The sequence below is a fragment of the Musa acuminata genome, chromosome BXJ3-10, assembly GCF_036884655.1.
Source record: "Musa acuminata AAA Group cultivar baxijiao chromosome BXJ3-10, Cavendish_Baxijiao_AAA, whole genome shotgun sequence".
In the NCBI taxonomy this organism is placed as follows: Eukaryota; Viridiplantae; Streptophyta; class Magnoliopsida; order Zingiberales; family Musaceae; genus Musa; species Musa acuminata.
Genome location: NC_088358.1, coordinates 31,903,700 through 31,923,371, shown reverse-complemented (window position 1 = coordinate 31,923,371; position 19,672 = coordinate 31,903,700). Strand labels below are relative to the sequence as shown.

Genomic DNA, 19,672 nt, shown 5'->3' with positions numbered 1-19,672 from the left:
GGAAGGATCTTTTTCCTGTTCTCTCTCTCTCTCTCTCTCTCTCTCAGTCTGCGCTCTGTCTCCCTTCGGCCTATATACCAAAAGCATATGCGCTCGCTTGCTACAGCAAAGCAAGCGGTGCGGCAATCCTCTTATTCGAAAGTTTGTCTTTTTGGTCGTCTCTTCCTTCTCTCCCCCCTTGCAAGATGAGGTAAAGCATCAAAACCCTTTATTCTCTTCGAGATTTTTAGTCGATTTCTTGGTAATCTACTCCTCAATTCGAGAATCGTTAAAAGTTAGGGTTTGGTTACTTTTCGTGATGGATTAGGAGGTAGCATTTCTTGGCCAAATTCAAAATCTTGGCATCAGGACAGAACACATGATTTGGAGGGTGTGAACTCTGATTCTACTGATTTAAGTTGTGCTTATTGCAGTGTGTATACGAATGAAGGTCTCTGTAAGGGTGTGTGAAATGGATGGTTATGTAGGCGGATGAAATCTAACCTATGTTCTATATGTGGTGTTGCTTTTCTGCGTGTTTAACCTCAACTGCATCAGCCTTTTTTTATATATAGAATGATTTATGGATATTATTCCTTATGTGTTGTACAGCTCGTGAAACCAAAAAGTAATTCTTTTTAATCAGACACTGTTGAAGAAACCACATGGTAGAAGGGATGGATGTTTTCCCTCGGTACACATAATCTATTGATCTGTTGATGATGCCTGAGAGGGGAGATTTTTGGTGATTCAGTATACTAGATTTATGTTGGTCCAAGAAATGTTCAATTTGAACTAGAATTTCTCAAGCTAGCGATGATTTTTTTCCCTTGATTTTGCAGCCGACATCCGACTACAAAATGGGCCCAAAGATCTGACAAGGTGTATATAATCATTGAACTGCCAGATGCCAAGGATGTGAAGTTCACATTACAGCCAGATGGTCGTTTCTACTTCTCTGCAACCAGTGGAGCAGAAAACATTCCATATGAACTCGATTTTGAGTTGTTTGACAAGGTTAATGTTGATGTAAGTATCAGAATAATTTATTCGACCGTATTATAGTACACTTTGATTTGAAGATTGGATTGACGAGAAGAACTGCAGGAGAGTAAAGCTGCCGTCGGGCTTAGGACTATATGCTACCTCGTCAAAAAAGCCGAGAAGAAGTGGTGGAGTCGGCTGTTGAAGACGGCAGGGAAGCCTCCGGTCTATTTGAAAGTTGATTGGGACAAATGGATCGATGAAGATGAAGACGACGAGAAGGAAACGAAATGTAAACACTCTGGCATCACTTAGAACATACATATTATATCTTGTTATATGCTTGCAAAGATTGTTATTCTTGTTGGAGCCTCACAATATGATGTTTGAAATGTTTCCCTGTGCAGTTGGAGGCATGGACTTTGATGACATGGATTTCTCGGTATGTCATTTGGTTGAAATTGGCAAAAAAGCTATCAGTTGATACTCTTGGTATGTTAAACTCGATTTTCTTTTTGCAATATACAGAAACTGGATATGAATGGCGCCGACGATGAGCCTGATGATGCAGATGAAGGTTAGTCTTGTTGTAACATTGACATGCATTGAGAATGTCTTTGTTCCTTGAGGGAGATATTCTGCGAGTTTATGCTGCTTAGACATTGCTTGTAATTACTGTATGCCACATAATCCAGATGATGCCGATATGGAAGGGGCTGAGGCCAAGGCAGAAGATGGTGGTGGAAAGGTGGAGAATGCCCATGTTGCATCTACAAGTGAACCTTTGGCCAAAGCATGACGACCTCTGCTTTTGTAGGACTTCTCAATACGTCTTGTTAACATATTCGACGAGCTAGGTTTTTGTTTAGGTCATGTCTGTTTGTCGGTACTTCTCCTTAAAGTTTCATGCTGTGGAAGACTTTGACTTTCTGTTAAACGTAGTTGACAAGCTACATTTTTGCACCCATCATGTGTTTATGGATGCTTCTCCTCAAGAGGTTCATGCTGTGGAAGACGTTGACTTTCTGTTAAACCTAGTTGACAAGCCACATTTTTTGCACCCATCATGTGTTTGTAGATGCTTCTCCTTAAAAGTTTCATGCTGTGGAAGACGTTGACTTTCTGTTAAACGTAGTTGACAAGCTACATCTTTGCACCCATCATGTGTTTGTGGATGCTTCTCCGTAAGAGTTCCATGCTGTGAAAGAAGTTGACTTTCTATTAAACCTAGTTGACAAGATACACTTTTTGCACCCATCATGTGTTTGCAGAACTTTACCGGGCAATTGTTAGCTCCTGTATTTGATGCTGTCGTATGTATGCAGCAGAAAACTTTGCGGTGTGTTTCCTATTCAAAATCAAGAAAGGTATTTTTTGCCTGTGAAAGAAAGAATTAAAGAACTGAAGCATTTGACACACATTACAAGTTATGGACAGTGCATTTCTGTGCTGATGACCTTAGGCCAACCACTCATCAGGATTGAGTTGAACGGTAGTGGATCACTGGTGGTCATTTGGTAATGGCGACTGCAGATTTGGTCCGTCCAAGGATGCCAAGACCTGAGACAGCGAGGGGTGGAGTTTGGCATCGTTGCCGACACACTTGGAGGCGAGCAATGCAAGAGCGTTGGCTCCTCTCTTTGGAACTGCCCTTTGAGCCTCGCATCCATGATTCCATATAGTTTGCGCTTGTCGCCCAAGCAGCGTCGTGCCCAGTCCACCAGCCTCTGTTCTATGCCTTTTCTCGATCTGTCGTGCGCTCGACGCCCCGATAGCATCTCCAACAACACCACCACCTCGAAGCTGTAGGCATCAGCTTTTGCAGACAGCCTACCTGCAACCAGGTAAGGAAGGTTTACTAAGAGAAAGCATTTGGTTGCTTTGCTCGTAAGCAGAGTGAGGATGATTAGAACCAGTTAAGAGAAGGTTGTTCAAACATTATGCTCTTTATCGTGCATGATCAAAAGCAACAGATCTCATTGACTAACGAGAATTCTGTATCTTTTCTTCTGGATTTCACCAACAATAATAAAAAAAATACTATGTAATTTGCATCGTGAATTCGGTATCTTTCTGCTTGTTTCAGAATACATGCGTTCTTGATCGTAAATGCATCATCAAAAGCAACAGATGTCATCGACCAACGAAAAAGTTGGTATCTTTTATTCTGGATGTCATCAACAATAATAAAAAACACTAAACAATTTACATCATGAATACTGTTCCAACTGTAAGAAACGCAAATACTTTGTGTGCACAAGAAAATGGAGACTAGAAAGCAATACTAAATTCAGCATACCTGTCGTGATGTATTCAGGAGCTGCGTACCCTTTAGTTCCCATGACCTGAGTAGAGACATGAGTTCTATCCCCAGTTGGTCCAGCTTTTGCGAGGCCGAACTCTGAAAGCTTTGCATTAAATTCCTGCTCGGCGTGAAAGCAAAATAAGCCGTGAGGCTTTTATTCCGAAATCTTGTGTGCTTCTTCTTGGCACACACATCTCTACAACATACTGAGTCAAGGAGAATGTTAGAGGCCTTGACGTCTCAATAAATTACTTGAAACTCGGAATCATGCAAAAATGAGAGACCCCTCGCTGCTCCAATCGCGACTTTGAGTCTTGTTGCCCAGTCGAGCGGCTGAGCACGTCCTAGGAATCAATGTGAGAAAACAAAAAATCTGTTCAGAAATGTGGAATTATTCTTACAAGAACATGTTAGCAGCATTGCAGTACACCTGGTAAATCTAGAATTGGATGAACATATTCCAAAAGTTCAAACATGTTGATGTGTTGTATCCTCATCAAAAAGAGTCAAAGTTCTTCTATCCCTTCTGGCTAAATTAAAGAGTTGTTCATGCCAGTCTTTTCTGGATAAATCAAGTGATAATGATCAATGAACCAGAATGTTTTCACATATTTATTGGTACTCACTTCAGAAAAGGTTCTTCTCCAAGCTGCCTTTTGCCATGCATTCGTAGACCAGAAGTCGATTATCATCGTCCAAACAGTAGCCAATGAGCTTAACCACATTCGGATGGTGAAGCTGACCAAGATAGTTAACCTCTGTCTGCAATCACTAATCAACATAACTACAAAAGAAGTAACAATTAGGAAGGCGCTGAGGAAATAAGATAAATAAAAACACACACCAGCCATTCCTTATGGCCTTGGAAACTCTCAAGTTTGAGCTTCTTGACAGCAACAACCATTCCGCGACCAGGCTTCGACGGAGCAAGAGTTTGGTCATCCATCCAACCTTTATAAACATAACCAAACCCTACTTCTCCAATACAACATTCTGAACCGAAGTTTCTAGTGATGTTTTTCATATCCTTGAGCGTGAAGGACTTCAAATTCAAGGCAGATAAGATTTCACCTTCTGTTCTTGGTGTGTAAAGACTACCACTAGAAGTTTTTTCACTGTACGAAGGCACGGTAAGAGTTGAGGCGGTTGAACATGTTGTTAAAGTTGAAGGAGCCGAAGATAACTTTTGAAAGATTTGTTGTACAAAGAAAAAATTAATTCAAAAACAAAACCACACACACATATTAAGTTTAAGAAACATTTGTGACTAACTATGCACAATTGCAGAAGAAATAAGCCAGAGCACCATATCAGAAGAATGAGATTAAAGATGACATGGTTTGGCATACCGAATAAGGATTACAAAACACATAATATCCTGAGGACATCCACACAATGAGTACTCCATTTCCCTCGAAAAGTTTTACTACAATTGCCTTATCAAGACGCAAGGTCCTCTTTTGATTCCAAAACCTTAATATCAACACTCAAGATCTATACCTAAACCGGTTTGCACCTTCCGGGTTTGACAAGAAACACTTGCAGGGATAAAATAAACAAAAAACAGATATCCTTTCAGTTCACAAGCAACACTTAAGTATTGAAATTCTAAGAATTCTCACCATCTAAACTTTGGTATCAGCTCAGGAAGTCTCTGAACAACCTTGCCAATCTAAGTTGTAATGGCTTTCTGTCAAACCCACAGTGCAATTGATGTAAAGGCAAGACTACATGCAACCAGATAGATCCTCTTGATGCAACTACAGTAGTACAAAAAAGTTTATCCTAATAAAATGGAATCCACCTTAGTTTAAATTTCTAAAAGTACAAAGGACAAACAATAAATTCTGAACTCCCACAAGAAAAATGCATGTATCACATATTTTCTCTTTGAAATAATTGGCCAATACAACCCACTTGATGCAAAACCGACAGCCCGAATGTAGATCTGTTGCTATGTTTCAGTAATTCAGACTACTATTACTCATAAAAAAAGAGAGGCACAAAAAATTTGCTGCAAGCAAGAACACCTAAGCTAAACCAAAGAAGTAGCTTAGAACCACAACATGCAAGTGTGCAGCTTGGAAACCCAAAACCTATCCATTCAATTCCCCAAATAGCCAAAAGAAACCCCCAAAGCTTTTCTACTGACCAGTCTCTGCAACCAAATCCACCAATCATATGGAAAGCCCCAAGCTTTTCCCCGCTCCGACATCAAACAGCAACCACAGAGGAACAACAGCTAGATGACAAAATTAAGCTACAAATCGACCAAAGCGAGCAGTTCAAGGGCTCACGTGGAGAGGTCTGCGCGGCCCGAGCGTCGTCGTTCCTCCACGAGGCCTTCTAGCAGTTCCCCATCGCCTCCTGAGAAGACCGAACTCACATTGGCGGCGGAAAGATTCGGTTTTTACCTACGTAACGCTTGCCCGGAAAGGCGGCCAAGGGAGGGGAAGAGAAGACGACTCGCCGCATAAACGACCAGCGCGCGGCGCGGCCCACTCGGATCCATGGCGGCGCCCGTGCGGCCCCCATTAAAAGGCCAGTGGACTTTCCAGGAATTGCGGTTCCGCCACAACGTCACCGTAGTTGAAATGGAAGCAAAAAAGGTCGATTTAAAGAGAGCGAATTTTGCATTAGGCTTCATGAAAAGAAGAGTAGAGATTTGGAGATCAGAGAGTGAGCATGAAGCTTTCTCGAATGAGAACAATCATCATAAACTGGGAGGAAGATGGAGATGCTCAACCGTACCATGTTCTTCTCATCTCGCCTGGTCAACTCATGGAAAAGAAAGTACAAGTCAATGGTAACTCTGCAGCAGCAGGGCCTTGACGATGACATGGTGAGGGTGGCACACCTCAGAGCTCCCGGTGATCTTCTGCCATCACAATTACCCGTTCAATTCCTGTCATCAGACTCAAAACTTCTGCACTAAGGTTGCAGATTGATGCGTCTCCTCTACAGGCATCCAAAACATAGTCCTCCTCTCTGATCAGATGAGTGGATTCAGAACGACATGGCTAATGCGGAGAGAGATATATGGAATTGAAGATGATTAAAGAATCTCTGCTTGCAAGCTAAACAAAGTGGCTTTGCCTCTTGAAATCTTCACATATCACTGTTCATCAGCTATTTTCCTACAATACCTTGTTCTCCATCCCTGACAACACTGATAATATTGTTCTTATGCACAAACTTGGTGTTGGTCTGCGACATGATGCAGATGAATTGGTGCATTGTTTACATGGCCTATCTGCTAAAGATGAACATTCAAGGAACTCACCGAGAAGGTGTCAAGGTATAGTTGGCAACACATTGCCACTCAACAGCACTAAAAACTCATTGATCTTGTCTACCACCATGACATCAACTGCTTCAAGAATGTTTCAGTTCCATAAAGAATCAAACTAATTGGAGTACCTTAATTGTCATCAAGAGCTTCTATTATGTTCCTCTGAAACATTGAATGCCATACAGTTGGAGGTCACAGCAGCAGAGAAGAAACTAAAAGAGACAGAGGATGTGCAGATCAAGCTGCATGGATTTATGCATGTGTTATTGGCTGGACTGTGGCTTCCTGTTCCTACATTTCCCAGCCATGCCCACAAATTGCAAGAACACTGTAATGGAATGCATCTCTAATCTAATGGAGGTCAATGGTCAGGTCATGGAGGCATCTAAAAGCATTCAGACTTGAAGGATTTTAATTGCTGGATCACCACAAATCTCACAACAGTGAATACAATGATCTTAAGTTTCCTTGAACAGGAGATATATTTTCCATTAAGAACAAATTAGCTACAATTAGTGACATTAATCAGGCTGTTTATTTACCGGTGATGACGGGCCATTCTCGGGCCAGATTTGGGCCACTCCACAGAGACACAGACAGACATTTGCATATCATAATCCATTGATCTTCCATGCATAATTTGGTTTTCTTATAATTATAAGGCAGAAAGGGGCTGGAAATAAACATCAGTAGGAGGATGGTTTGGCAGATGCACATCTGAAATATGAACTGAATTCTTCTTCTTCTTCTTCTTCTTCTTCTTCTTCTTCTTCTTCTTCTTCTTCTTCATGTATCAGAAACCTTCTGCATCTGAATCACAACTCAGCAAGAATGATGCAGAGCTAGAAGCCTAAAGTTCTCCATGTAAAGAGGAAGCAATTGCTCTAAGCTTCAAACAAGTGCTGTAGATATGCACACTGGGTGAGTGGTGGATGAAAGGGAAGCTTGCAGGCCTACAACTCCTGTGAGTCACAGTCCTTTAGAAGGAAGAAGAGGCGGTAAAGAAGCTTGCATGATTGAAGCTGGCAGGCAATGGGAGAGAGTTGCTCTCCCTTGTTGCCATCAGCGGCCAGTGTCATGTCGACCTTGGTCACATGGGGGAAGATGTTACCAGCTCCAGAGGTTAATCTGCAGAACGAGAAGAACACGCGGGGTTGTGTGTTGGGCTCCCATGGCACCCGAGTTTGGCAGCTTCACGGCCATTTCCTCCCATGACAAGTTCTTCTCCTGTCCCCCACACGCATCTTTGATGGACTCCCCCCCTGACAACCAAGTGGCCCTCTGCAACAGGCACGTCTCATTCTCAGACCCTGGAGCTTCACTGGTAGCGTAGATCCCCCGCCTGATCTACCTCTCACACGGGTAAACCAAAGCTAATAATTAGGCTGTGGGTGCGCCGACCGAGGAAGACGATGAGCTACGTAGGCCCGCGACGCACCGTCATGTGGATGCGCCCATGGTCTCCAGGTGGCCCGGTCGCCGTCGGCGATGCCGCGCGACATCGCCGCCCCCTCCGGGGAACACCGAGCTGCATGCCACCGTCATGTCATCGCACATCATCATGTCCTGAGGGGCGCCGCACGTCCCCATCACGCTCGGTGGTGGCCGAATGCCACCAAAACTGCACACACCACGCGTCTTTTCGCGGCACTGTCCCTTCTCATCTCTCGTTCTCCGCCATTAACATCTGTACTCTGGCGCCGAGTTGTGCTCAAGCTGGGATCATCATGTTCGAGAACAAACACCGACCTGCAGATCCACAAGACGAGGCAATTCTGAGGAGGAGGCGGCGGAGGAGGAGAGCAGAAGAGACACAGGGCATCTTTGTGGTACAAGGTAAATTGGGTAAACAGCTACCCAGCAGTGGCATCATCAATGCCTCACTCCCACTGTTTACCATGGAACGTGAGGAACGGACCTTCTTGCCTCCATTGGATTGGCCCATGGAGCCATGGCCAACAGAACGGACCCACACTTGGCAAGAAGGCGAGACAGGTAGGCCATGGAGTCTCTCCCCTACTAATATTACGTTTCTTGGAAGCTTGCCTTACAGAGCCACTTCTACATTTCTCCCCCTCCAATTCTCCTTTAAGCCCTGCACTTTGCTCTCCGGCGAGGTATAGAGAGAGAGAGAGAGAGAGAGAGAGAGAGAGAGAAGAAGGTTTATGCCCATTGAGATGTCGAGCCGGAGGTCGAGGATCACCGACGAGGAGATCAACGAGCTCATCTCCAAGCTGCAGTCTCTGCTCCCGGAGTCTCGCCGCAGGAGCATGAGCAGGGTAAGCGATCAAGAAACAGAAAACCACTTCGGTACTCTCCTCTCCTCTCCTCTCCTCTCACGCGTGATTGCATGCAGGCTTCAGCGTCCAAGTTGCTGAAGGAGACGTGCAGCTACATCAAGAGCTTGCACCGCGAAGTGGACGACCTCAGCGACCGGCTCTCCGACCTGATGTCGACGATGGACTCCAACAGCCCGCAGGCTGAGATCATCAGGAGCATTCTCAGGTCCTAGGTTGCGTCCAGCTACGGTCTAGTGTTGTTCTTGTGCCATTTCATGAAGCGTCGGTCATAAATGGTGTGCCAGCAAAGTGTGTTACATGAATTAGCAAGAGCAATACTAAACTCCTTGACGCAATCGTGCGATCGCCTCCTTTTTTTCCTACATTCTCTGGTCTGAGCTCGACTTCTTCTCTTCCCCCGACGATCAATAACACTATCTTATCTCTCTGAAAGACGAGATTACTTAGGTTAAAGTGCTACAATGTTTCTCATACGAGGATTTAAGTAGATCTAATCAAAAGAGAGGACATGAGGAAAAAGAAAGGCAGAGAGAACAGAGGATGGATGTCACTGTGAAGTAACCTTTACACACAGGTAAAAGTAAGACTGCGACTGCCTGCCAATGCGGTCTCCTCCATTCTCTGGTCTTCGAACGAGTCAATGCTGAGGCTACCAAACGACACCTAGAAAACAACTGTCGCATACTCTTCGTTGAACCGATCACTGACCGACAATCACCTCCGTCCTCGGGTCTTTTGGCATCATCCTCAGGTCTGGGATGCATTCAGTCGCAAGAAACTCTTGAGATAAAACGTGCTATAGATTGGCTCGTGGGCTGGAGCAGAGCAGAGACAACGAAGCAGTATGTTAGACTGCAGAGAGAGAGAGAGAGAGAGAGAGAGCTCTCGGCGGGGCCGCCGGGCATTACCATCACAGCACCTACATCGAACGTCTGTCGCGCACAGGTGGATCGAGGAGTCAGCATCCGGGGAGGCACATCCATTAAAGACGCAGCAGACGCATTGTCGGATCATAATGCATGGATCAGCAGCGCACCCCCTCTTCGCGTTCTTTATCCGGGCTGTGATTAAGCGGTGGCCATGGAGGAGGAGAGTTAGGTGAGCTCTGCCCCGCGTAGATCCCGCCACCGACGTGATGATGTCAGGGGGGGAGGTCTGCCTCGACTCTGAGCTTGACTACACTGTGGAAGTCACTGCCGCATGTCTGCCTGTTCCTACTGTAACCAAGGACGACAAGAATGCTGGATAGCGCTCAGTGTTGCCTCTCGGAAATGGAGCTGATGAAGTTGCATGCATCCTCTCTGGTTCTTTGGGTTGTTTCTGAGGGTTCTTTGATCTCCGACATGTCTGGGTGTAGGATCTCAAGTCTTAATGGTTGGAGGAGACTCCACACACTGCTTTATCTTTAATGGAAGATGGAAGACTCCTCTTATCTTTGAAGAACTCAAGAAGTAGGTTGCTAATCTGATTTCCCCATTTCAAATTAAAAGCAGGACACCACAAATTAAAGGAAAACACTACAGATAGATAGTTTTAACCCACCTTCAATATCAAAAATTAAATTGGGGTGTTATAACCTTTGATTAATCTTAATCTTAATCTACTTTCGATGTAGGATTAAATCAAGAAACAATAATCTTCCATGTTTTAAGGCTTGATAAAGATATTCTTGTCAAGATTTAACATAGCTTAGGCACATGTGAGATGTACATAATGATAGTTCGGACGTGCCCTCCGACTCCTCTAATGGATAACACTTTCCTATTTGAGTTCTTTTTCCTGTTTTAATATTAATTCAGTTATAATATCACTCGATGTAATGAGATCACTGATGTATTAATATCGTTTAGCTAGAACAACTAGCTCACTTAGGGTTGGGCCTATTATAACTCAATTAATCTCATCAAAAATAAAGAAAATGTACAATTAGGATTGGGTCAGGAAGTAAGTAGGCTAACATGGGAGATCTATGACTTCATTATTATCGTATGCATTTATACTTATTTTTATTTTTTTTAGGTTGTCAAAGGAATGAAATAAACATGAAAATTGAAGTCACTGTAAACTCACTTTTAAAAGATCTTATCTATCATGAAGCTTTTTAGCTGGTCAAGTGACTCCACAGCTTTGGTTAAAAAATGGCAAGAACAGTTCAAATTTTTCATGCATTTCATCATCTTCCTATGACATTGATTAATGCTAATTTTGCAGTTTCTTCACCTTAAAAGAAGAAGAAATAGCCCAGAGGAATTGGAAGAGGTACTACTTAGTCTCTCTTTTCAGCAGCAGCTGTATCATTAATTATAATGATTAGTGTCATCCCTTCAACTCATCAAACAAAATTCTCTTCACATTTTGCTCCATTAAATGAAGGTTGTGACACAAAAGTAGTTGCCCTTTAGCATCACATAATGATCATCTCTAATTATATCTGATTATGACATCTATGACATCCAAAATTCTCCACATGTTTACTTTACCAAAAGGATAAGGACTCAATTCTTTTTGTGAACCCTTCCACTGATTTGGTGGAATACTGGAATCAAATTCCACTCTTCCAGATATCATGCAAACAAGACTATCCTCATGACAATTTGACAGAGTTGTATGATAGCTTCAAATCACTGATACAAGAAAGATTAAAGATGGTAGACTCGTCAATCTTCTTAATATGATGTTTGCCTCAAGCAAATCTGTCATTTACTTGGCTTCTCACCTCATTAGAGGGAAACTCTGCTTCTGATTGCTTGCTCATCATGTATGATTGTTTCCTACACATCAAACCAGAGGTTAGCATTTGCTTGAGAGTCTCCTCCATGAGGGTCATGTGGTGCAGAGCATCAAGAGTTGTCTCTTTTGCATGACTCTGCACAATTCAGCAGTCTGATGTGAAGGTATTTAAAGCCAACTTTCCGATTAATGATCTAATAAAGCAGATGGGAGTGTCATGATTTGGACGCTGGCATTGACAACTCGCCCGACATTCCCTTTGATCATCCCCGGAGTCTGCAATCGGCTACTCTTTGGACTGTCATTTTTGGAGCTGTCTGCCTTAATGCTGGTTTGGTGTGTGTTACTTTAGAGAGAGAAAGATCCAGTCATCCTATCATTGGTGCAGCTTTCCCTGAGCTGAAATAAATGATGCTGATGTTGTCTAAGAGGACTGTCACAGACAAGTAATGGCTCATCTTTTCCTGCTGTTCTTGTACAACAATGTCATCACCATTGGCAAGCAGAAAGAATACCAGAAAGATGTGAATTGTACTGTCACTCTGCTTCATCTATTCTTTGCTACTGCCACTAAAATGGAGCAGATGTGCATCAGAAAGCCATCTCCATGCAGTTGCAAACATAAAATCTGCTTAGGTGATCAACTGAGGCCAATCTAACAAGTAGATTGGGAAGATATCGATGCAAACCACTTGATTTCTTGTGGCCATAGACACTCAAATGTTAAACCTCAGATGGAGTATGCTTGTGCTTAAGTTCCCTACCACATGCCATCATTTTTCTAGCTACAAGCGAAGCATTCAAGTTGAAATGGCTTTAGCTTATCAGATGGACAGTAGTAGTAGGCACTAAAGCTTCAATCTTCAGCACATATTGATGATTTAATGAACCAATTGCTGTTGAATTCCCTTCCTCATAGCCCTCTGTTCTCCATGATTAGAACTCATTATCAGTAATAAATTTGGACTCAGCATCTTCCAATGGTCCATTATTCATCCCTTAGGGAGTCATAAATTGAAGATAATCTTGAAAAGAAATAACAATATCCTTTTAACATATGGTCAAGAAAATTTGACATAATGATTAAACCTCATATCCAAAATTATAACTTTTTCTATCGACTCGATCGATAATTATTATTCAAGAAATACTTAAACGAGTTAAAAATAATAGACTCATCTAATCCATATAAATTCATTTAATCTTTTCTCACTTTTGATATAAGATTAAACCGTAATATTATATTTTGATTCCTAAATTATAAAATGGAGCTTAAGACACATCTGTTACTATCTACATTATAATTATAATTATATATATATATATATATTTATATATATATCTGAATTCTTGTGATGTTTGATGTATACACGCACTAACATCTACAATATCTAACCAGAAATCTATCTATCCCATTTGATGAGGGAGCCAATTCCAAACCATGGACCAGTCTCATCCATCTCAAAGCCTACATAAAGGAACTGTCTCTCAATGTTTCAGGCACACACCAAACACATCATCTCCTACTTCCACATCAAATCCTTCCTCTCCAATGGATGCAACTTTCTCCATTGTTCAGCTATCCCTTCCCTGCTCAACTATTTGATGATGCTTAAGCTTTTCCTCAGTAGAAGAAATTAAGAAAGTGATTCCAGCATCAGTCTTTGCTTTGGATTCCTTTTCCTTGGTCTTCGCTCGATCATCTGTGTTGGTTCTGTAAATGAACTTCTTGTAGTGCATGCAAATTCTTCGTCACTCTTATAGTCCCCATGGCCTCTGTCAAAGTAGCTCCAAAGGCTCCCCTTGCTTTCGAGAACAGGCCCAGTAAGCCCCGAGATGATTCCTTCTCGACGTATCTTGCTCTTGTTAGAGAGAACTTCCCACCGGAGCTGGGAAACTCTGCTCCGGAACGCTTGTCATGCCGAATAAGCTTAGGGACGAGGAGAACTCTCGATGGCGAGATCGAAATCTTTGATGCAGAGAAGTACTTCAGCGGAGGAATGGACGGCGATGCGCCACCGCAAGCGCCTGAGAATGGACCTGAGAAGCCAACTAAGAAGGAAGTGAGAGTGAGGGTGAGATCCAGGTCGACGACCGGCAGCATCAGTTCTGAGATGACCTGCAACAGCCGGAACACGCTGCTCCGGGACCGCCGCAAGCACCCGGTTCCCGGCGGGCAGAGAAAAGTTAAAGGTAAGCGGTTTCTTGGTGTCTTCCCGTGCTCATGCGCTAGGAAGGACGCCATTGACATCGACAAAGACGCCCTGTCTCATGCTAGATCGGACGGCCTCAGGAAGCAGCTCCCGCAAGCTGGGGAGAGACGCGACGAGCACTTGGTGAGTGACTCGAGACTGAAAAGTATTAGTCCTGGTTTGAGACAGCAGGTGTTTGCTTCCAGAGAAGAGAGGAAAGGCGGAGGAGGTCCCAGGGTGGTGTTTGCTCCAGATTTCTTCGACACCGCCTCGACCCATAGGAGAAGTCTCAAGATTGCCAGTGGCGGCGAGGGTGGACGAGACGACGATGTCCAAAGCGATGCGAGCTCGGACCTGTTCGAAATCGAGAGCCTATCGATGACGAGTTCACATCCCTTCATCACCCACGAGGGAACCGAGTCGGTGACCACGGCGGCCTACGAGCCAAGCGAAGCCAGCGTCGAGTGGAGCGTGGTCACGGGCAGCGTAGCCAACTTCTCGATCGCATCGGAACGGGTCGCTCCGGCCGCGAGCCTCCGCAAGACGAGGAGATCGTCGCGGTCGGGGCTTCTACTGGGGTGCGTCAGCGAGAAGGCGGTGGACGTGACGAGCGGCGCGAAGAAGCCGACAGGAAGTGCCAGTTTTGACCACTGGGAGCGCTCCGGCATCGACGGGGCGGCGAGGTTCCGTGCGGAGAGCTGCGGCGTGGACGTCGGCTCGGGTAGCACCGGTCGCGTCTTTCCACCGAGTCCATTCGGTTCCAGCCGCTCTTCCCATGACCTGTAGGCAGCAGCGGTCGCTCGCTGCACATTGTGGCATGTTGTTTGTGCGTTCGATCTTGTTGCCATGGTGACGGATCGCGTGTGTGTTCGATCTTATTATTGTCTATATGTTCATAATGCAGCTGTTGATTCCCGAGGTGTGTTCGAAGCAGCAATTCATCACTGGCTCCTCTCCTCGGCCATCCATCGATTGACACCTTTTGGCCTCATGCGTCGAGTCCCCGGTACTGACCAGTGTTACAGTGAGGAGACAGCTTCGCATGCATGTGAACAGTGCTACAGTGAGAGAAACCTTCGCATGCATCCACGAGCGAGAAAGGCGACATGCCTTGTCGTGACCCGAGCCCCTCGTCTCCGATTCGACAAGAGCCGACGGCCACGCGGCCGGCTCCCCACCGAGCAATACCGGTGGTGGACGAAACGGTGCCACGCCATCGTCTTGACCTTCTCCCGAGACATCACGCTTGCTTGGACCGCATCGTGGACATGGATTGATGCTCAGATCTGGAGAAATCTAGGGCGCCGCCGTACGACAATGACGATGGCCTTTTCTGGCGACATCGATAGTGTCTCGGTCAGTGGTTGCCCAGTCAATGCATTTTTCTTCTTTTTCTTTCGGTTTTCGGAAAAGATATCTGTAATTGGCCATCGCGTTACAGATCCTTATCCTTTGGTCTGTCCTTTTTGCATTAATCATGCACGCCATTGGATCTGCAGTTAACAATGTCAAAGGGGATGACATCAGTCCAGGATGCCTGCACTGCAATTATACATATGCTGCTTTCTTTGATGTTGGTAGCTATTCATTTTGGCACACACACATACTGCGCTCTTTTTGCTTTGGTTAAAGCAAACCCACTTCAGCAGATCTATGAACAGTGGGAACAAAGGAGAACTACTTACAGAGAATTGTCTTCCAAATTTCTTTACAGATTCCAACAGGAAAGCACATCCCTAAGACTGTAAAGTGGATTGGGTTTCTGAGCAAAGGAGCTTTTATACCAGAATACATGTACAAAGGGAAGAAGGAATAATCAATGGCAAGAACCAGAGCCTCTGGGCTGCTCATTGGTCAATCCCAAGAGTTCTCCATGCTCGAGTAAGGAGCAATGGATCTGAAAGCCTGTTACTTCGCTGCAGTACAACCATCACTTCAACTCCTTGATCATTCTTGTTGTCTCGTACTAAAAGAACAAAACTCTCTACTTTCTGCAAAACTTAAAACAGTCTTCTTCGTCTAGTGACTCAGCCTGATGCTGCTGCAGCTGTCTGCTTGTGAACGAACGACACACCCTTCTCGATGCTTGCCTTCAGTTCCGGCTTCAAAGCTTCGAGTGCCTTGGTCTCGTAGTCCGTCAGCCCCTGGAGATCAGAAGGGATCACGGCTTCCACACCTTTTCTGCTGAGTTTAACTCTGGATGCAAAGAACGGAAGCTCCGTCAGATCAGATTGAACAAAGGAGCATTCATAAACATCCCCGTCTCCGTCCAAAGCACGAAGAGACGACTCGACAAATCTTGCTGCCGCGTAGGCCATTGAAAGAGTCGCAGATCCAGCACCAACTTTTCCCTCCACTAGCTCCGTCCCTGCATTCTGAAGCCTCACCGTAAGCTCTTCAACTTCTCGGTCAGTGAAGGTCACAGACGGTCTAGTCTTTGATAACAACGGTAATATGGTTATTCCATCATGACCCCCAATCACCGGGACACTGACATCGATAAGCTTAAGGTTCTTCTTTTGGGCCACGAAGGTGCTGGCTCTCACAACATCAAGTGTGGTAACACCAAAAAGTTTCTTTGGATCGTAGACGCCCTTCTGTTTCAGAACCTCTGCAGCAACAGGGACAGTAGAATTCACTGGATTACTAATGATGTGGATAAAAGCATCCGGAGCATTATCGGCAACAGCTTCCATCAGTGACTTCACAATGTTAGCATTGACATTGAATAGGTCATCGCAGGTCATGCCAGGCTTTTGTGGAATCCCTGCAGGTATTACAACCACATCCACCCCCTCCAAACTACTAGCTAGCTCTGATTCTCCAGTGAAGTCCAGAACCCGGGCGGGGGTATTGCAATGATTGAGATCAGCAGCTATTCCCTTTACATTTGCAATGTCATAGAGATGCACAGCTGAGACCAGCGGAGACATCTTAATCAGGAGAGCTAGTGGTTGCCCAACACCACCTGCAGCTCCAAGAACAGCCACTTTAAAAGATGAAGCTTGTGGCTTCAGTAGACTTTTTGTTCTCAAATTCGGTCTCCCCAATTTTGGCTTGAACGATTCCCATACAGTAGCATTTCTTCCATTTCCCAGGAAAGATGTATCTGATTCACAAGAAACCGATGCTGCTGCTTTCAGACCATTGAATCCCTTGAAAAGCTTTGGAGTTTTTTGAGTAACGTGAAGGGCCTTTGCTTTTGGTTCCAAGCCAATCCGAGTACCATAAGAAGCAACCGGGCTAACATACAGAGCTGAGGCAGCTGATACTAACATCTCTTTCGTTATACAGCACGACAAAGTAGTTCTACACCATTAGATTGAAACAAAAACACATTAAACAGCAAACTTTACATTATCAATAACCTGCAAGTAGATGTTCAAGGGAATTACATCCACTGAAATCTCACAGCAGAACACTCATCAGAGTGCAGAAACAGTTCACTATTAATTAATATTTGGCAGAGCAAACAAATCATTATTTATATCATATCAACCATAGCTAGAACAGATTAAATTAACCTATACAGCTGATGTAAAACCCAGTTAAACCTAGTAAACAATCCATACCTTGTCAATCGTTTGCATCAAGACTCTTGATGACATTGCTTTAATTAAGATTCAACAGCAGATGACTCAGAGATCAAAGAAGCCTTTAGCCCCTAAGTTTCAGGCATGTCAAGTAGGCCTATAAAGTCGATGCATCTTACTTTGGGAAAGAGAAGCAAAAGAAAAATTCTAAAAAACTCAATTTCAGCTTCTACCGACTGTTCAAGAAAATTAGCACAGAAAATTATCCTAAAAAAGTGTCCAGCTTGTGGGAATTTTAATCTGTAATACAATTTTTGCAGTTCAGTATCAACTTCTCACCCACACAACCCAAATACCAAAATCGAAACCTAAGCAGGTCTCGAACAGAAATATGAATCCATCTTCCTTTAATCCCTAATCGTGGGACTCAAGAAAAGCCAAAAAGAACCCGCAAAATCACCAGCGTCACTGAAATCACCGATTTCCAAAACCATTAACCCTAAGCATCGAACAGTCTGCTATGAGAGTAAGACGGACAGGGGTATCCAACGCCAAGAAACCGAAGAGAACAACAAGTATCAATAAGGTGATAAGGAAAGAGAGATCATACCTGAGCGAATGGCTGTTCTCTCGCTCTGTGGAGGAGTGTGAGGTGAAATGGATGACGCTAGGAGAAACAAGAGTGGGTAGATAGCCGGTTCGGTTCTTGACTCGACTCGGTTTGCCGTTTTGGTTCGATTGGGGTATTCTTTTTGGTGCCGCGCTCGCCTTGGTTTAGCACACGGGGCCCTCCGGAAGTCTGAGGCCGGTTCGCTTCTCATTTCGACCCGGTTCACCTTCTGGGTTCCAGTGGGTTTTTCTTTATTGACGCGCTCCCATTGGTTAGAAGACGGCCCCGCATAGCCTTGGATATTGACGATGCAAGCGGCCGGTTCGCTTCCTTCTTCGACCCGGTTCGACTTCCGGGTTCGGTTGGGGTTCCCAATTATAACGCCGCTCTCTCTCTCTATATCTATATATATATATATGGAAGTCTTTGTCGGGAAACATTAGATTCCTGTAAACTCTTGCTGGTTTTCCCTCTGAACTCTCTGCTCTATGCATTAGTCTTTGTCAGTGTGATCAACAAGTACTCGATAAAGAATTATAATCAAGCAGGCCAGCTTTGATGCTATGTTTCAAGGAAATTTCCACCAAGTCAGCCTCCAACATGACCCACAAAGTAAGGATCATGCTGCTCGATCCATGTCTGCACCAAGGGAAGCATCTCCCTGTACTGACAACTGTTCCAATCTTCTCCAATGGTCTCATCCTCTTATAAAAGCATCACCTCCGTCAACTTCTTCTCTGCAGCTCAACACAAACAACACATCACCGGGTCTCTCCATTCTCTCTCTCACTTCTCGCTCCTCTTCTCCTCGTAGCCACCAACCAAAATGGAGAATTCAGTCTCTTTGGCAGAACCTGTTGGTTTCCTCTTCCTCCATAACATCCTCAACTGGATCATTATGATGCTCGAGAAGTTCTCACTATACGTCCCTTTCTCCACATGCGTGTCTATGCTCCTGGATGAGCAACCGCTGAAGTGCAAAACCAGTCACCCTGGAGATGAAGACATCAGCCTAAGTAGCGAAGACATGGAGGTGGTCATGGACAGCGTGGGGCTAAGGCGCAACCACGAAGGTGAGCACCTCAAGGAGGAGACGGCCTCCGATGAGATCTCTAGCCTGTTTGAAGAGAGGGAGCCGAGTTTGGAAGAAGTAAAAGCTGCCTTCCATGTCTTTGACGAGAACAACGATGGGTACATTGATGCAGGGGAGCTACAAAGAGTTCTCCTTAAGCTTGGTTTCACAGAAGGGTTGGAGTTGGATGCGTGCATGAGCATGATAACTATCTATGACGAAAACCATGATGGAAAGATAGGTTTCACCGAGTTTGTGAAGCTTATGGAGATCAGTTTTTGCTGAAACTTTTCTCTCTCTTTCTTTCATGTACTCCCCTTCTTCGGATTTGTATAAACTGAATCCATAAACGAGTGTTTCGATCAAATTTGAAATCCTTGTGCCAATTTGCCATGTTCTTGTTGAAGAGCCATAGCGTGTACAAATGTTGGTGTTTGATAAGCTGGTAAACCTCATCCCCTCTTGTTTCAGCTCTTTTGCCTGGCAAGATGCACTGTTATTCTTGTCTGCAGCGACCCGTGTAGGCTGGCTGTAGCATGGCTCAAAGGACAAGGCAAGCTGTGTCTTTGGCATCACATGGCTTGAGGACAGAGTGCATCAACGAATTCCATTCCACCAGTGTGCTTCATCCTGTTCCTTGATGGTCAACTGGTATCTCTCATCTTGTTTGCTGTG

The 19,672-nt window shown here is 44.5% G+C and overlaps 5 protein-coding genes and 1 pseudogene across 7 annotated transcripts; 4 read left to right on the top strand and 2 right to left on the bottom strand.

Moving 5' to 3' along the window:
• Window positions 1-29: 29 nt before the first annotated feature.
• Window positions 30-1,926, top strand: LOC135650618 (co-chaperone protein p23-1-like). 2 transcript variants are annotated; one of them, XM_065170102.1, is made up of 7 exons: window positions 35-190; window positions 592-724; window positions 822-1,008; window positions 1,087-1,255; window positions 1,371-1,405; window positions 1,492-1,540; window positions 1,659-1,926. In XM_065170102.1, the coding sequence occupies exons 2-7, from the start codon at window positions 699-701 to the stop codon at window positions 1,760-1,762; spliced, it is 570 nt and encodes a 189-aa protein (XP_065026174.1). In that variant the 5' UTR covers window positions 35-190; window positions 592-698; the 3' UTR covers window positions 1,763-1,926. The 2 variants fall into 2 exon arrangements, with proteins under 2 accessions (XP_065026175.1, XP_065026174.1); XM_065170103.1 differs by lacking the exon at window positions 592-724 and having other exon boundaries at window positions 30-190.
• Window positions 1,927-2,067: 141 nt separating this feature from the next.
• Window positions 2,068-4,481, bottom strand: LOC135651469 (probable serine/threonine-protein kinase PBL3; annotated as a pseudogene).
• A 4,093-nt stretch (window positions 4,482-8,574) lies between these two features.
• Window positions 8,575-9,195, top strand: LOC135650751 (transcription factor ILI3-like). Its single transcript, XM_065170317.1, has 2 exons — window positions 8,575-8,839; window positions 8,917-9,195. Exons 1-2 carry the CDS (start codon window positions 8,726-8,728, stop codon window positions 9,070-9,072), a joined length of 270 nt encoding a protein of 89 aa, XP_065026389.1. The 5' UTR covers window positions 8,575-8,725; the 3' UTR covers window positions 9,073-9,195.
• A 3,796-nt stretch (window positions 9,196-12,991) lies between these two features.
• LOC135651977 (protein PHYTOCHROME KINASE SUBSTRATE 2-like) lies at window positions 12,992-14,697 on the top strand. The gene has a single exon (XM_065172678.1). It carries the CDS (start codon window positions 13,360-13,362, stop codon window positions 14,566-14,568), a length of 1,209 nt encoding a protein of 402 aa, XP_065028750.1. The 5' UTR covers window positions 12,992-13,359; the 3' UTR covers window positions 14,569-14,697.
• A 746-nt stretch (window positions 14,698-15,443) lies between these two features.
• Window positions 15,444-18,064, bottom strand: LOC135651976 (malate dehydrogenase, chloroplastic-like). 2 transcript variants are annotated; one of them, XM_065172674.1, is made up of 2 exons: window positions 17,926-18,064; window positions 15,444-17,091 (listed from the first exon to the last, which is right to left on the bottom strand). In XM_065172674.1, exon 2 carries the CDS (start codon window positions 17,058-17,060, stop codon window positions 15,810-15,812), a length of 1,251 nt encoding a protein of 416 aa, XP_065028746.1. In that variant the 5' UTR covers window positions 17,061-17,091; window positions 17,926-18,064; the 3' UTR covers window positions 15,444-15,809. The 2 variants fall into 2 exon arrangements, with proteins under 2 accessions (XP_065028746.1, XP_065028749.1); XM_065172677.1 differs by lacking the exon at window positions 17,926-18,064 and adding an exon at window positions 17,355-17,919.
• Window positions 18,065-18,751: 687 nt separating this feature from the next.
• LOC135651468 (probable calcium-binding protein CML45) lies at window positions 18,752-19,282 on the top strand. Its single transcript, XM_065171538.1, has one exon. The coding sequence runs from the start codon at window positions 18,752-18,754 to the stop codon at window positions 19,280-19,282; it is 531 nt and encodes a 176-aa protein (XP_065027610.1).
• Window positions 19,283-19,672: the final 390 nt, after the last annotated feature.